This window comes from Bactrocera dorsalis, chromosome 2 (genome assembly GCF_023373825.1).
Source record: "Bactrocera dorsalis isolate Fly_Bdor chromosome 2, ASM2337382v1, whole genome shotgun sequence".
Taxonomy (NCBI): Eukaryota; Metazoa; Arthropoda; class Insecta; order Diptera; family Tephritidae; genus Bactrocera; species Bactrocera dorsalis.
This window is the reverse complement of record NC_064304.1, coordinates 54,432,117-54,449,359: the sequence shown is the minus strand read 5'-3', so window position 1 is coordinate 54,449,359 and position 17,243 is coordinate 54,432,117. Positions and strand designations below refer to the sequence as shown.

The following is a 17,243-nucleotide window of genomic DNA, read 5'->3' as shown; positions in this document are numbered from 1 at the left end:
AACAAAACACACAGCAAAACCTTCCTGGTCGTCAATCCCGGTTTGACCACTGTTTGGGACGATTCACCAGTGATATGTACCATTTTTCGTTACCAGTCACCCTCCGCTTCAAAAATGGGTCGAGTTCGTTCCGTTTCAACAGCATATTGCAGGCGTTGATTCGGTCCAGAAGGTTTTTTTGCGTCAAATCATGCGGAACCTAAACAGCGAGCTTTTAGCTTATTCAGCCTTCGGCAGATGGTTTAAAATGTTTTGGTGATTAACTTCCATCTTCTGGTCGATGTCATGAGATGCCGCATGCCGGTCTAACTCGATGTTTTCCATGATTTGATCGGTATTCGTCGTCACAGGTCTTCCGCCGGCTGCCTTATCCATGCTGTCATTTTCACTCATTCTGAATCGTCCAAACTATACTTCCACAGTTCGAAGTGATAGATCCCCCAAAATACCATTGATATCACGAAACGTTTCTCCAGCCGATTTGTCTTTAACGAAGGAAAACTTTAAAATAGCGCGAATTTCGGCGTTAGTGCCTCCATATTTACACGTCTATAACTGTTGAACGCAATATTCAAACTATCGTCGTTTTGTAGGTTATGTCAAGACCTTTTAAAGATGTATAGTATTGCCAGACACGAGCTCTGTAGCGCTTTATACATAACCGCGAAATTCAAAAGACAAAAAGGCGGAATGGAGATTATTTTACATTTATACATAACCGCGAAATTCAAAAGACAAAAAGGCGGAATGGAGATACTTGACAACCTAATATTTTCCTGTTCTACTTTGAGAACTATTTTGGAAAACTATCTGTCACTCTTCGGTAAGCAGCGTCTCTTTCATTGTGAACAAATGTGAACCCAATGTATTGCATACGAGGTTTGACAATTAAGTAATAAGACAGATTTTATTGCCGCGCTTGTGGTAAACCTGTGATCTTGAAATTCCCTTTCTCTTTTTCCGACATTCCTCCCCTCTTCATTGATATATGTACCATCGCTCTAGCTTCTTTAGTCCGCCTGCTGTGTCAAGTTGAGTAGACGTGTGTTTGTAGTGCTCGTCACGAAAATGGAAAAACGAAATCAAGAGCAACGCGTCGCGATAAAATTTTGCGCCAGATTGGACGAAACAGCTTCGGAAACGTACGCTAAAATTGAAAGAGTGATAGTGCTCTTAGTCGTGTCCAGGTGTTTCGATGGCACAAAGAGTTTAAGGAGGGGCGTGAAGTCGTGGAAGACGAGATGCGGAGTGGGAGACCAGTCGAGGTGCGGACTGATGCGAAAGCGCAGCGTGGAATCGTCCACAAAGAATTCGTTCCACCGGGGAAAACTGTGAATAAAGTCTACTATTGCCAAGTACTCGAAAGATTGCGAAAACCAGTCAACAGGGTGCGCCCAGACATCGCTCGTAACTGGATCCTTCATCACGACAACGCGCCGTGCCACACCGCCCTCACCGTGTCTCAGTATTTGGCCTCTAAAGGGATCGCCGTGTTGCAGCAGCCGCCTTATTCGCCCGACATGTCACCCTGTGACTTTGTTTGTTTCCTAAAACAAAATCGGTGGTCAAAGGAACCCATTTTGAGTCGATTACGGTCATCCAGGCGGCCGTGACGAGGGTACTCGCGGATATTCCAGTCAAAGCGTTCCAGAAATGTTACCAAGCATGAAAAACGCGCTGGAATCGCTGTATAGCTGCCCAAAGGGACGACTTTGAAGGGGATGGCAGAGTAGTAGAATAATTTTCAAATATACATACGTTTTTATGGAATCAGTCTCATTACTTAATTGTCATACCCCGTAGAACACCATAAACGCACAACATAATTGTTTTAAATAAAATTCCGTATCTCGGTTAGATATACACCCAACTCTTTTTTTACACGATAGACACGTTCCTCAGAAAGTTGAAAACTATAAAATTTCAGATATGCATACAAATTGTATGTTCATATGTCATTTTATTGAGCATTAAAACTTAAAATATGTACATAATTCATACAGGTGAAGAATTGATAGATTAAGCAAAAAAGGAAAAAAATCTGTTAATCCAGAATTAAGAACAGAAAAATTAGAATAGAAATAAGGAAACAAATTTACATAGCTAAATAATTATTCCCCGTTACTTGATAACAAGAGCAATCGCTGGAGATATCCATTTCAGCAATGTAAATAAGTATCATGCGAACAAAATGTGTAGGTAAAAGTTATAAGGGGATTTCCCTGTTAGTACTATGTATGTTCATTTCAGCAATGGGGCGAAGTGTGGTAAAAACAAATATAATTACAAGACAGTGATGTTGAAACAGTAATAGATTAAATTTTTTTTTACATTTTTTCAACAGTGTTACTTCAAATCCGTGTGAAAAGAAACCGTGTAACCGTTGAGTGTACATATGTATGTACCATTTATTTAACTTACACCCCTATTCTGTGCACTTGACAAGTTCAACATATATCTAATTTTTCAAAATTTTAAATTTATCAAGCATTTCGTATTCTGTGTCTGAAATAAAAAGCTCTTTTCTTTAGAAGTTTTAAGATGTCAAATGCTCTTGACAGTCCTCGTTATGATTTAAATATCTGAATGTGCATATTGTTGTGAAAATGGAAGATATTTTAATTTTGTTATTATTGTTAAACGGAGATGAAAATTGTGAGAATAGATATCGCGCGCGGAATTAAAAAAGGTTATGCGATGTAGCAATCCATTTTCTTTGAGCGAGAATACCTTTGTGCAAAATTTTCGATTGACGCGTGACCTGATCGCTCCTTGCTTACCTTTAAGTGTAAGCGTTCTAGCAGCTTTGAACTTCTTTGGACGCGACTCATACCAGAAATGTGTAGGTAACAACGTCAACTTGGCCATGAGTCAGTCGTCCCTTCGAGAAGTGTGCGGGCTGTAGCAAAACTTATTGTGAAGGTGAAGGAAGGAGAAATAAAGTCTCCCAGTTCAGCAGAGGAAGGAACTTGTATAAAAACGGGGCAAGTATTAATAATACACTAATTTAAGCACATTTATTTGAAATATATTCCAGATTTTTAGAAAATTTTAAATAAAAAGTACCATAGGAGCAATTGACTGCAGGCGTATTGCTATCAATGTAATTTGAATAGAAATCAGCTGTTTCTATTTACATTATTTTGTTCACCACACGTGTGGGGAAGAGCTTTGCGATTTGAAGCTTTTACTTTTATCAAGATTGTCACAGAAAACCAAAATATTTCTTGCTTGATAAATATTTGAGTTAATTTTCAATATTTTATTAATTTGTGAAGTGCACAGAATAGGGCTGATAGTATGTATGTCGAATTGTAGCATGATATTCGTAGGAGCGACGATTTAATAAGGCTATTAACTGCGTTTTTAAGCCTTTTCTTATTGAACTAGTCTGTGAATCTGTTACTATGGGTGGAACATTTGAGTTCAGTTGTTTGAAGGTTTCTGCAGCAGACCCCATGAGGCTTGGTCACAATTTTACAATGACTGTCAAATATGTGAGGCTGCATGCATTTTAAATAATAAATCAAATATAATTAAAGCATCTTCTTCCAATTATTCGGTTTTTCTGTAAAGATTCTAATTTTATAAAATTTAATAAAATATCAGAAACTTACGTACGCTCCTCGAATTTTTCTTCGAATAGCGATTGGTTATCCCCGTCTTGTAGGGCATTATGTTACAAATGGGAGGAATCGGACTTCATTCGCGCCTAATTCCCATATATGTATCACATTTTTGAATTCTGAAGTTATAAGAATAAAAATCTTCTCCAATGATTTCTTTTTCAATCTGGAACTATTCATTATTCCTTTTTTTGAAAAATGTACATAAGGCTTCCATTCCAAAGTGAACTGTATAAAATTATGATTTGGACAAATTCTCGAACTTGTTCTCTCATGTTTGTTACTGACTGCACTAAATTTTTTTGTAGACGTATAGCGCGAGAATTAGCGGCATGTGGGATCAAAGGATCTGCGATCAAATGTGAACGCATTATTGCAGAAGTAGTTTTTAACGCTGTTGTACATTTCTCTATAACAAAAAGTGAATAAGAATACTTCGAAAATGAAAAAAAAATTAATTTTTTCCTCGAAATTTTGAAAATTCATAACTCCAAAATTTTTCATATTGAGTCGTAATAAAAAAATACGAGTCAGTCTTGCCTGAAGGAACTTAAATAAAAAATTTTGCACGAAAAATCTAAATTTTGGATGGAATAACCCATATATAGTTTAACTATATTTCTAAATGTGTTGTCATCAACTGATGGGTGCACAAACTTTTTACCACGATACAAAATTTTGCGAGATTATAAAAATTCATAGTAAACAGTTCAAAATAATAAAGATTTTGCATACAAAGACTTCTCTGACTTAAATTAAAGAAATATCCAACGTTTCATTACGTTATGTAACCAGTAATTTATATTATTAATGCTGTTTAGGCGAAATATTTTTGATGCGGCCACTGGAGGAAATCGCAGCTATCACTCATGTTGGAGATCCTGTTTTACTCACCGTGATTGCTGAAGAAGTTAAAGTTGGACGTGATGAGCCCCCATCTATGGCTTCAACAGTACAATTGGCTTTGTTTTTACCAGAACGGACAAATTCTGCACCTTATTTCGAGAATGATCAGTTAGTATATATAGTATATCTGCGTACAGTACAGCATTTTGTCTAAACATAAAATTTAAACACATATTTGGAACAAACATGCAACTTATCGTTTTAAAGTTTTTCGCTAAATATATTACTAGTATAAAATGGAGAGTTTTACCAGCAGCAATATGAGGAGTTTATTTATTTCTGTCAGTTAGGTTAGGCTTTGATTTAAATATTGTATAAAAGGGCAATTCAGAATCTGGTGCAAATGGTCTTGCATCTTTGCATTTGCAAATTAGCGAGCATATTTTTGCTTTTACACTAACAAAATGTATAGTGATGCACCTGCTACACCCTTGCAAATAAGCAACACTAAAACGCCATTATATTATTTACAACACTGGTTTACAAATTATCAGCTGCTGTAAGAAATAAAAACATTGTAAACAATGATAAGAAATGGAGCAAATCGGTTTGAGTAAAATAAGGCTAAAACTCGAAAAGCTGAATAAAAAGTGAAGCGAAAAACAAATCCAGAGTATACTGGATTTCTTGCAGGAAGCTCCAGAAGTAAGGTAAAATTTGTGCTATGTGCCGAATAAAAATATTTCTTACCTTCAATGTCCATAATTTCTTCAGCGGCTTCATCAAATAAAGCATCAGTTAATTTTTCCCTACAACTTTTATTGGCATATTTTCCAATTTGTGCGAAAATTTTGTTACAAACAATCCTTTTCTTCACCGAACAGCTGCGAATTAATGGTCTTTGCAAGGGTTGCACAGAAACTAAAAAAATACGTTCATTGTAGATGGTAAATATTTGCAATTGCATAATTTTGCAAACTCAGATGCACAAGATTCTGAATTGCCCTAATATACATATGTTAACTTACAGTCTGTCTGTAAGAGCGTGGTGGACTTTACCGACAGTTAATGAAAGATTTCGCTCTAATTCCTTCACGAGCCGATAGAGGGAAGCTTTGTCTTTGATTCATTGTCAACAAAGGTTTAGTTGTCGTAGATCTTTTGAAAGATAATCACGTTAAACGCCATGAGTGCTAAGTACGCATCGCGCTACGAAGCTGTGTTCCTTTGCATCCAAGGTCGCAATAAGCGGCTGCTAAATATATGAGAAAGTCGAAGGCATTTGTACAGAAGTGGATAGAGTGATATACTTATAGTGGCTAAAAATGTCGATGATTTACCAGAACGTGGTTCGATGGAAAAGTGAACAAAAAAGAATAGTGAATCCGTTATCGCGGAGTCCTGCTTTAATACTGCGGCAAGGACAAGCAAAATTAATGGCAAAAGGTTTAGATATATCCTACAAAACTATCCAAACCCTTCTTCATACTCATGATCCGAAATGGCGCAACACAATGAAAAAGCCTCTGTTGACTGAAAAACTTGTGCCAAAGCGATGGGCACGTTCTGTTCTCACGCGAGCCTGGTCAACTTCCACTAATAGGCCTGTTCAGCGGACCGTAAAACATGAAATAAAAGTGCATCTTTGGGGCTGCTTCTCAAAACAGGGATTCGGCTCTTTGTACCTCTTTACTGATAACCTAAATGCCGAGAAAATGATAAAAATCTACAAAAAGGCTTTACTGCTATCTGCCAAACGATGGTTCATCAGAAAAAATGAAGATTGGATTCTGTAGGAGGACAACGATCCTAAACACCGCAGCAAGATCTGTACTCAGTGGAAAACTCAATCTGGCATCGTTATATTGGATTGGTCGTCGCAGTCGCCCGATGCGAACCCTATTGAAATGAATGAAGATCTTTGCCACTAGAATACGTCGTCTGATTAGTAGAAAGCATGCCTCGGAGATGAAAGGCAATTATCGACGCTGGTAGTGACTCATACTATATATAAATATGAAAGTTTCATAAAATATTTTTTTTTTATAAATTAACACGACCACGCTCTTACTTGACAGACTGTATTACTATAAATGGGGGCAATCGGCACACTATTTAACAGAAATGTTGATTTCATATACATACATACCAGCTTACATATGTATAGTACTATAGCATATACATATTTATGTATACATACATATATTCCAAAATGGATAACACTAGCGATAATTCATAGGTTTTAATTGTAACAAAGAAGAAAATGGGTTTAACTAACACAAAACAATTGCATAGGTTTGAATGGACTTGCTTATTAAGCATTTTATTTCATAAATAGTTACATGTGTGTATAATGTATATAGTGTTTGAATAAAGTTTTAGTACAGCACCCAATAAAAATCCATTTATAAAAATCAGAAACATATAGCAAAATTTGTAAAATTAGTTTTTTTTTGTCACCTCATTTTGCAAATCATCTTACTGGATATAAATGTGTTAGTAAATTGACGCCCACCTGTGTCCTTAAAGAAATAAAGATAGTTTTAGTATATGTATGTATGAATCTACGCTACATCTAAGTACATATGTATGTATATCTAATATCTAGTTATGCTTTGAAACTATAAGAAAACAAAACGAATTGTATAAGCAGTATAAAATGCGCATACGCACATATACAGATATCCTAATAAAAATTTTAATAGACACTTAAGTTTCTTTTCTGTTACGCATAATTTTTCAGCTACGTTTCAAGAATTGATGAAAATGCCCCGCAAGGTACTGCCCTTACATTTGCCGACCCATATGTTTCTCGTGTTTATGACGATGATATCGGTAAAAATGGAGTGTTTTCATTGACTTTACTCAATAATAACGGAACATTTGAAATTTCCCCGAATGTTGCTGAACGGAGCACTTCATTTCTCATACGCGTACGAGATAATATTCTCTTAGACTATGAAGAACGTCATTTTGTGCAATTTCAAATATTAGCTCAAGAATTGGGACCATCTACAAATCTTTCAACTACTGTCAATGTCAATGTATATATAAATGATGTTAACGATAACCCACCCATATTTGAGCAATCTATGTACACTGTTGAGCTGCCAGAAAATATGACTGCCGGAACAAAAGTTATCCAAGTTAAAGCTACCGATATAGACACGGCTGATTTAAGTGGACGTGTACGATACACAGCTATTTTGGGTTATTTAAACACGTCATTAAATTTAAACGCGGACTCAGGACTTATCACAGTTTCCACTAATAATCACGGGTTCGATCGTGAAGTAATGCCCGAATATCATTTATACGTAGAAGCACGGGACAATGATGGTAGAGGTAATCGTGCCCAAGTGCCATTGATTATAAAAATTATAGATATCAATGATGAAACTCCAATTTTTGAAAAAGAGTTGTACGAATTTATACTATCTCCAGACTTGAAATCCTTCACCTCTGTAGCCATTATTCACGCCATAGATAAGGATGCAACATCACCTAACAACGAAGTGCGATATGAAATAGTTAATGGAAACTACGAAAATAAATTCACTTTGGATAAAATAACTGGCGAGCTAACTGTGCGAGGGAGAATTACATTTCCAATAAAAGCACGAAGAAAGCGCCAAATATTATCTCACATTGATGAGGATATGTTGTTTCTAACAGCGCGAGCATATGATTTAGGGGTACCTGTACGTTTTAGCATCACAAACATTCGTATATATCCGCCAGAAAGTCGAACACGAACTGTAACTTTTGTAGTTCCAGGTGAAAGTCCTGATAAAGTTAAAACAGAAGAAACACTTTCTACCATAACAGGAGGAAAAGTAATAATACATGATATTAGACCTTTACAACCAGACGAACCCGGTGCCAAAACAATTACCGGGGACAACACGGATACGATGAGAAGAAGTGTCGTAACAGCTACCGTTCTTTATGATAGCAATTCGGTTGTAGATATATCGCAGATACAGCAACGTTTATCGCAACACAATAGTTCCTATGCGATAATGAATGGTAGCGATCCAGTAGCGACAGACGTATGTGTTCGAATTATTTGCAAAACATTTTAATTTAATAAATTCAAGTAGATTATTACTCCTTTACAGACTCTATACAAAGCCGAAAATAAATTACTGTTCTGGCTGCTTATATTTTTAGCAACTTTAGTCGCGTTAACAATTCTCATACTTTTGCTATGTTGCATTTGTTCGTGGTGCCCATTATATGGAACCGCAAGGTAAGTAATAAATTTACATACACTCTCTCATATATATGTATACTGGTATGAGTTCATATATGTATACAGTTTGTATTATCTATCCCAAAATTCACAATTTAGTTATGTAAATTAAAACACCTGAGCTCGGCTTCTGTATATTACTTGTATTAATTTTCCATTTAAATTACATATTTTAAACCTTAAGAGGTAGCTGAGTTGTGGAATATTTAAACTCTATACCAGTTACAACCCAGAAAATCATTCCAATTAATAGTTATATATTAACCCAATACTAGTAGAATAACTCAAAAATTAATTTTAATTTGCCTTTATACCATATATCAATTAGCTGGAGTAAACATGCATTTTAAAGTAACAACATACCAAATACATTAGGGGTACTATTCAATGTGGCATTTGTATAATAGGGTAGCATTATTGCAATAAGTCAGCTGTTCTTCATTTATCCGTGATAAATATTTAATCAATTCACTTGAAAATAACCAAATAATACAATATTATATTTCAACAAATTTACATTTTACAGCGAAGAAACCAAAACTGAAAATAGTCTCGCGTAGTTTTAACTTTGTCGCAAATAAATTACATGTAAAAATGAGCAGCTGATTTGCGATATTGCCATTAGATATTGCTTAGATGCGTACCAATATTATGATCGTTCCACTTGGTTTTAATACTTACAAATTGACATAATGGTGTGTCTTCGCCCTTCGTGCCTTTCTTTAAATTACAGATATTACATTTCACTGCAAAAAACAAAACATTTCGGTGCTAAGAATACCAAGAATAAATCCATGTATACTCGTACATTTTATATGCTAAAAATTAAGCTTAATGCGATACAACTCTAACGAGGCTATCTTACCATGTAAATATAGGAGAATATAGATATAAAACTGTTTAGCTATTAAATTAAAGATATCTCTTCATATGAAATGGTTTTTTTTTTTATTTTATTAAAGCTTACATAATAAACAAATTATTATATAAACTATAGTACGCAGCACTAGCATCATAGAAAAATATGAAATGGTTATTTAATAATTATGTTTATAAAAAAAAAATAAAAACAAGAAGCTATAATATTCTTCTCAAATAAAAAGGTACAAAAACTTGATTCCAATCCATGCCAAATTTCGTTAAGAAATCTAGTCTTATGAAAAGGTTTGCAATACAGGCACTTGATTCCGACCGTTCAGTTTGTATGACAGCTATATGCTGTTTTGGCTCAATATCGGCGGCGTGTCCAAAATTGTAAATAGATATCTCAAAAACTGAGGGACTAATTGGCGTATATACAGCCAGCATGGCTAAATCGACTCAGCTTGTCATGCTGACCATTTATATTAGAAACTTCGTGACAAGCTTTCAAAGTTCAAAGTATACCAATATAAGCGAATACACAAATAAAATTTAAGTCAGTAAAATCATTTAGTCTATTTCGTATTTCCAATTTTCTACCTTTTTGTCAAGAAGGCCTCTAAGTTAGTTTGCGTTCTATTAGAAGTTGTTGATAAGTGGATGAGGCATTTATAACACCCCTTCTTGCATTTGATCTCCTGTCAAAATTTGGATAATTTTCAATAAATTAGTCCATAATAACATTTATAGTGGTAAAACTCTTTTCTACAAACACCATCATCGTAAAAGCCGCTATAATAAATTATTTTTCATTACAAATGCTACCTCCTGTGGTTTCAAAAATATTTCGTTAACATCTTTACCTTAACTAAATCGGTTTCTTTTGCTAACTACTAGCTGCTACGAGTATTTCATCCATATCGTCAAAGTATCCAATACCTTCTCTCTGACTTAAATCTAACCAAATGTTCTTCTTTATGTTTTCTCATTCCAAGAAATAGCACGATTTCGATTACTTTGGCGGAGGGGTAAAAAAACGAATTTCCGTATAAATGGGGTATGTGCGGATAAAGAAGCTTTATATAAAGCTATATTCACTTAGCAAACTCATCGTTGCAAAGGTTACATTGTTTACAATTATGAGGAAAACGAGCGTTGCCACATCTTAAACACCAAATTTGTAGGATTCTTAACGATTTTTCTTTGCTTTTAATTATAGTAAAAAAATAATGTAAAATTTATATCATATCGGGGTGACTGAAGTACTTTTTCGTAGTAGTCCTTTAAAAATATAATCCTGATCGAGCCAATACCCGAGGTAACCTAAGTATTTTATTATTTTATTACGTAATATTATATAATATTACCTAGTTGTTTATCAAAATTTAAATAAGAACAAATCCATATGCATGGAAAAATTGTTTATATTCATTTTAATTTGAAATATAATTTATAGACACGCTTGTTTTTATTAGAACTAAGATTGCTAAATAAAGAAATAGGAATTATAACGAACTAGAAAAATTCAGCAAATTGCTCATATTTGCTTATTATCATATGGCAGCGCTCCATTTCCTCATAATTGTTAGCACATAAATGATGCTCACTACGAGTGTAAAAAGTAATTAAATGTTTATAGTTTAATTTAATTAATTTGGAGTAAAAATGTGCAAAAAGTGTGTTTAATGTGGTGAAATAGCTTGTTGAAATGTTCAAATTTTGGGAATTTTTGAACTAAGCGTTTGCGGTACCTATTTCCACAATTTATTTTGGCAGTATTTTAGGACTTATTATTGTAAAAACATTTATTTGAAAAGGATCTACAGCTAATCCCCGGGAGCTACTCTTAAAAAAGACATATTGAGGTGACCACTGTATCTCTGAACTGAATCCTCGGAAATAAGAAAAAAACAAACAGATTTCGTTAAAGTAATGTTAAATCTAGTAATTAATTAGAGGGATAAGCAAATAACATTTTTTTAAGAAATGGCGATTTCTGATTAAATTAAACGATTTTTGATTAAAATTTCGGACTTAAATTGTTTAAAAAAATACTTATTGATAAAAAAAATTATATTAATTACTAAAAAATATATTTAAGAAGCCCTTGATAAAATTTGAAACTAATCGGCTTAGCTGTTTTCGAGTAATTTTGGTCACCGACTTTTAAAACACCGTTTTGAGAAAATCGCGTTTAAAGTTTGAAAATCACTATCAAGCACTCTGAAATGCCTTTTCAAATTCGCGTGTATCTTAGAAAATATTCACCTGAACGATATGAAAATTTCGGTGTGTTTTCTTAAATATATTTACATTCACCCTTCTGTTACCTTAACTCATCTCGTGACTTTTTTATCTTATTTTTTCTCATATTTCATAAAAGACACAAAACTTTAAGATATCCTTCTACGAATTCCTGCATTAAGAGAAATTGCTTCGAAAATGTGCAAAATATTTTTTATAATTTTATAAAAAAGGTGGCAAAATAAAAACTAACATGTGGGCAACATAAGGTTATTCAGTGAACATCAGCTGTTTAAAGCGTCAAGTGGAAGTTTTCTCTCAATTATTTTTTTTGTCAAACTACAGAGATTGTAGATATTTTGTAAAATGCAACGAAACCGAAACTCAATTTGTGGTGAGTATTTTGGATGTGTTGTTGCTTATTGTTGTTTGATTTTAATGGTCTATTATCTTATTCAACGGACTTGGCGTATGGCAGAAAGCCAAAAAACAGCGGACAATAATGGAAGACGTGTGCATTGATGAGTATAGTAATGTTGAGGACGATGAGAATGCATTGGAAGAATTGTCAGATGGCGAATCTTCTAAAGAGTACATTGCTAGTGAAGAAGAAAAAAGTATTGCTGGAGCTGATGTAAGTAACATTCCCGTGTACTTTTCAAAGGACAATGACATTGAGTGGTCAACAGAACCGACTGCAACCAATAGCACCATATACAATAGCATATTTTAAGAGTTCACCATAAACCAATTGATGAAATAGAATTGGATGGATTTTTGGAAATTCTGACCTTAAGAGGTACTTCAAATGGTACAATGTAAAATCTACATAATTTAGAAACTACATATGTACATGCATACATACAATTACAGGCGTATATCGGTCGCATGTCCATTCTTAGTTTACATGCCAAGTAAATACGGCATAAAAGCATGGGTAGCTGCGGATATGCATACAAAATTTTGTCTAAATTTTCAAACAAATTTGAGTAAAGATTCAGCAGCTACACAACCGAAGCGAAACCAAGGGCAACTGGTAGTGTTGGATTTAGTAAGTGGGTATAATGACGGAATATAACGACAGATAACTCTTTTATAACTCGAGATTTTGCATTTTGGATTACCAGTACTAAACAGTCACTTCTTCTTTGATTGACAAGTACGAGTATCCATTGTTCAATACATTCCTAAAAAGTATAACATGGTCACTGTATTAGCTCTTTGCATCATAACAAAAACATTATTGAAATAATTTATTTTTATAATTCTACAAAATCTGGAGTATACACAATTGACCAATTAGTAGACAAACTAATCGTTAGCCCCTATCTTTTTTCTCGAATATTGTCCGGCGTTAAATGCCCACGCCTTATGGACAGAAACCCCTAATTGGAACGCATCAAAAAATATAAGCGTAAGCTTTTTCTCGAAAATCTTGGTCTTGGCCTTGTTCAGGGTGAAATAAGTCGTAGAAAACGCTTACACAAAAATCAGTTGTCAGCTGACATTGTCTGAAATGTTCGGGCAGAAGCAGGACAGTCTAGCACTTCGGCGGGTGTTGCTCCAAAAAATAGAAAAGCAAGTCAGCGATCTACCTGCGCAGTTTACTCGAGCACATAAATGCATTATATGCAAGAAATCTATGTGCCCTCAACATCTTACAACGGTAACAGTTCCTACTCGCAATTAATAAACCAAGTATACAAGAAGTTATCTTCATTTATAATCAAAAACCCTAAGAAATGTTAAGAACTAAATAAAATTATAATCAATAAAACTAAGAAATGTTAAAATTAAACTAAATTTGTGGTCAGTAAACTTAAGATATGTTTATAAAAATCTCAAATCATAAGATTTTTATGGGAAACACTTACATAACTGATTAGATCAGTCCATGACCTTAACACCCCATGTGACACTTATTACTAAAATAACAGAAGGGTTAATAAACATTAAAAATCTCATCAAACATTGTGAGTGTATTAGTGAGAAATTCTCACACACATTGGCGGATATTTGTTTGAAGAGAATGAAATTATTCGCTAAGCAAATTTTTCTAATAATTATTTTATTTTATGCCTGATACCCTTCTTCTTCTTCTTTACTGGTGTAGACATCGCTTACGTCGTACGACATGACCTACCAAGCACAGCCGCTGTCTCTTAATTCGCTGAACGATGTCAATGTCGAAGGTATGTCTCATACAGCTCATCATTCCGTCGAATGCGATATAATAATGAATAATGAGTGATTTATAGAGTTTGGTTTTTGTTCGCCGAGAGAGGACTTTACTTCTCAATTGTCTACTCAGTCCGAAGTAGCACCTGTTGGCAAGAGTTATTCTGCGTTTTTGGTGGTGTTTATACTGGTTCCAAGATAGACGAAATTATCTACGACTTCAATGTTATGACTGTCAACAGTGACATAAGAGCCAAGTCGCGAGTGCGACGACTGTTTGTTCGATGACAGCAGATATTTCGTCTTGCCCTTGTTCACATCCAGACCTTTGCTTCTTTGATCAGTCTGGAGAAAGCTGAATTAACAGCGCGGGTGTTGAGGCCGATGATATCAATATCATCGTCATACACCAGCAGCTGTACACTCTTATAAAAGATTGTACCTGCTCGATTAAGATCTGCAATTCGAATTATTTTCTCCAGCATCAGGTTGAAGAGGTGGTAGGGAGGGACGATATGGAGTCGCCTTGCCTGAAACCTCGTTTGGACCTCGGAGAGGTCCTCCCGATTCTGACGGAGCTTTTGGTGTTGCTCAACGTCAGTTTACACAGCCGTATTAGTTTTGTCGGGATACCAAATTCAAATATCGCGGCATAAAAGCAGCTTTGAAATCGACGAAGAGGTGGTGTGTGTCGATTCTCCTTTCACTAGTCTTTTCCAAAAATTGGCGCATGGTGAATATCTGGTCGGTTGCCTGATACTCAGTGGCGGCAAAGTTGTATATATTTTGTGCATACTGTACTTAATCAATGCTTTAACAATGTACAAAAGTACATATACGATATAAAAAAGTTATGGTCAGATACAATATAATAAGCTCAGAGTTATTTGAAGGTCTTCTTCTTCTTTAGTGGCATAGACGCCGCATACGCGATTATAGCCGAGTTAAAAATATAACGCCAGTAGGTTCTTCTTTTCGCAAGATGAAGCCAATTAGAGATTCCAAGCGAAACCAGGCCATCTCCACCTGGTCTTTTCAAGGGAGTCGAGGTCTTCCTCTTCCTCTGCTTCCCCCTGCAGATACTGCGTTGAATACTTTCAGAGCTAACACTTCAGCTCTTGGACAAAATGACCTGACCAGCTTGAAAATATATCTCCTAAATTTGCTTGTCTATTTTCTCCATATTCTACCTATTACAACATCGAGAACCACTGAATAATTTTTCCGATTCCTCTGATCAGTGCTCAAAACACTTTTTAACATATTCGCTACTTCTTTATAACGAAATATGTAAATCGGGCTGTTACCAAAAAAAACCACAATATAGTAATTTTGTATTTAAGGACAGAAAATATAAATATGAGACAGGAAGGAAATTTTATGAAATTTGAGTCCTATTGCCAATTCAAGAGTTCGAGTTAGAAGTTCAATTGCATATACATATACATATATACAAGTATATAGGTATATAGTATATATAATATACAAAGGAAAATTTGTAACACATATCTATATACATATATAAAAAAAAATCGTGTTAGTTTCACCATTTATAACTCAAGAACCGAATTGTCTAAAAATTGGTGCGAAAGTAGCTTAGAACGACAAAGGATACTTTTTATCTCTTTATGTTAAAATTCAATACAATTCATAAATACAAAAATTATATTTTAAATCATAAGCATTTGTTCAAAATGCATCAGAATCATTTAAGAAATATAGTAATTCAAAAATAGAGAGAAATAAGTAAAAAAAAATAATATCCATACATGACTGTGCTCCTGAACCAGGCAGTTTCTTAGGACAAACCCGTCAAATCTATTTAATATCACAAAAAACAATGGCATTGACATTTTCGTCGTGAAGTCATTGCGGATACTTTGCTAGATTATGGACGAGGAAGCAAATGCATTCATAACAAACCAAATATCTAGCATAAAAATATAACGGAACAATTGAAGTGTTGATAAAAAGATCTATTAGAATTTGAGATATACAGAAATCTTTTCTAAGCATTGCACAGAGCAGTGAAAGTGGTCCTTCATAAAAAAGAATAAACTTGCTCAATATTGGGAATGGTAGAATAGAACTGCAACAAAATACGGAGTGCAATGGATTAAAAGTGACTCAATAATCATTCGATGAATAATATACCACGTGCATTCCAAAATACTGATGCCATAAAATTGTCAGCCGATTGATTTCACTGGTGTACAGCCCAAATTCAACAGGATTTTTCCCTCAAAACTCAATGTTTTATTAACTCACAAAATGCTATTTGATTCATTTTTTTGTAAATTAGCACAAGTTGATTTATCCAAATGCTATATCTCCTTAACTAATAGTTATAATCTAACTAATAGAAATCATATGTTTAGATGGTATTAGTATTATTATCTACAGGGTCCGACACTCGAAGTGTTACCAACTTCAGACCGTACGCGCAGCTGTCGCACTGGAATCAGCTATTCATAAATTTGCTGAATGCTGGAGTATTGTTCACAAGTGTAATAGGTAGGTAAGTAGGAGTGAAGCCCTATCGGGCTCAATTAGCACTGATGTGCCATTTTGATACACTATTCGTAGAACCTCCTGTATCTGCTATTACGTTTCACCTTCACTTTCAAACCATTTTGAGGTTTCGATGAAACTGCTTATGTCCGATATGCTTTTAGTGGAAATCCATTCAAGGTTTGGTGCTTGGTGGATTCCGAGTGTTTTGTGTCGGATCTGTGCTAGAGCTGGGCATTCGCAGAGAAAGTGGAAGATTGTTTCCTTGTTCCCTGCTACTCCGCAGACACGGCAGATGTCGTTGTAGGGCATACCCATTTTGGACGCATGTTCTCCAAATGGCCAGTGCCCTGTTGTGGTAGCTGTTATTTTGTAAATACTTTTTCTTGACCTATTTAATAAGTCGTTGGTTCTTTTCCTGTCATATGTTGTCCATAATTGTTTGGTTATGACGCCTGTTGTTTGCAATTTGTTGAAATTGTCTATTGATCTCTCCTTTGATCGATCCTAGTGGGCTTGGGACTGAGGTGGTATCCTCCTTTGCTATTGAACCTCTTCTCCATTCTCGTCTAGATGGTATCCTCACCTGGAAGTGTCTATTGAAATCCAGCTTTGGGAGAATGTAGTCTGATTTATTAATAGTGAGCTTGTTTAGGATTACACTTTGTCCGTAGTTCTGCTGATTCCAACCTCCCAATTCTTTTATTCTTATCGCCGCAATA

General features: G+C 34.9%; 1 protein-coding gene across 16 annotated transcripts in view; it reads left to right on the top strand.

The window, feature by feature from the left end:
* Positions 1–17,243, top strand: part of LOC105225915 (cadherin-86C) — a 244,265-nt gene that overhangs the window by 160,213 nt on the left and 66,809 nt on the right. For 15 of the 16 annotated variants that reach the window (XM_049447988.1, XM_049447991.1, XM_049447993.1 and 12 more), the window contains 3 exons: positions 4,448–4,640; positions 7,216–8,524; positions 8,576–8,724. In XM_049447988.1, the coding sequence (XP_049303945.1) occupies positions 4,448–4,640; positions 7,216–8,524; positions 8,576–8,724 (1,651 nt within the window). The remainder of the gene's footprint in view (positions 1–4,447; positions 4,641–7,215; positions 8,525–8,575; positions 8,725–17,243) is intronic. The other variant, XM_049447996.1, reaches the window with a different exon arrangement.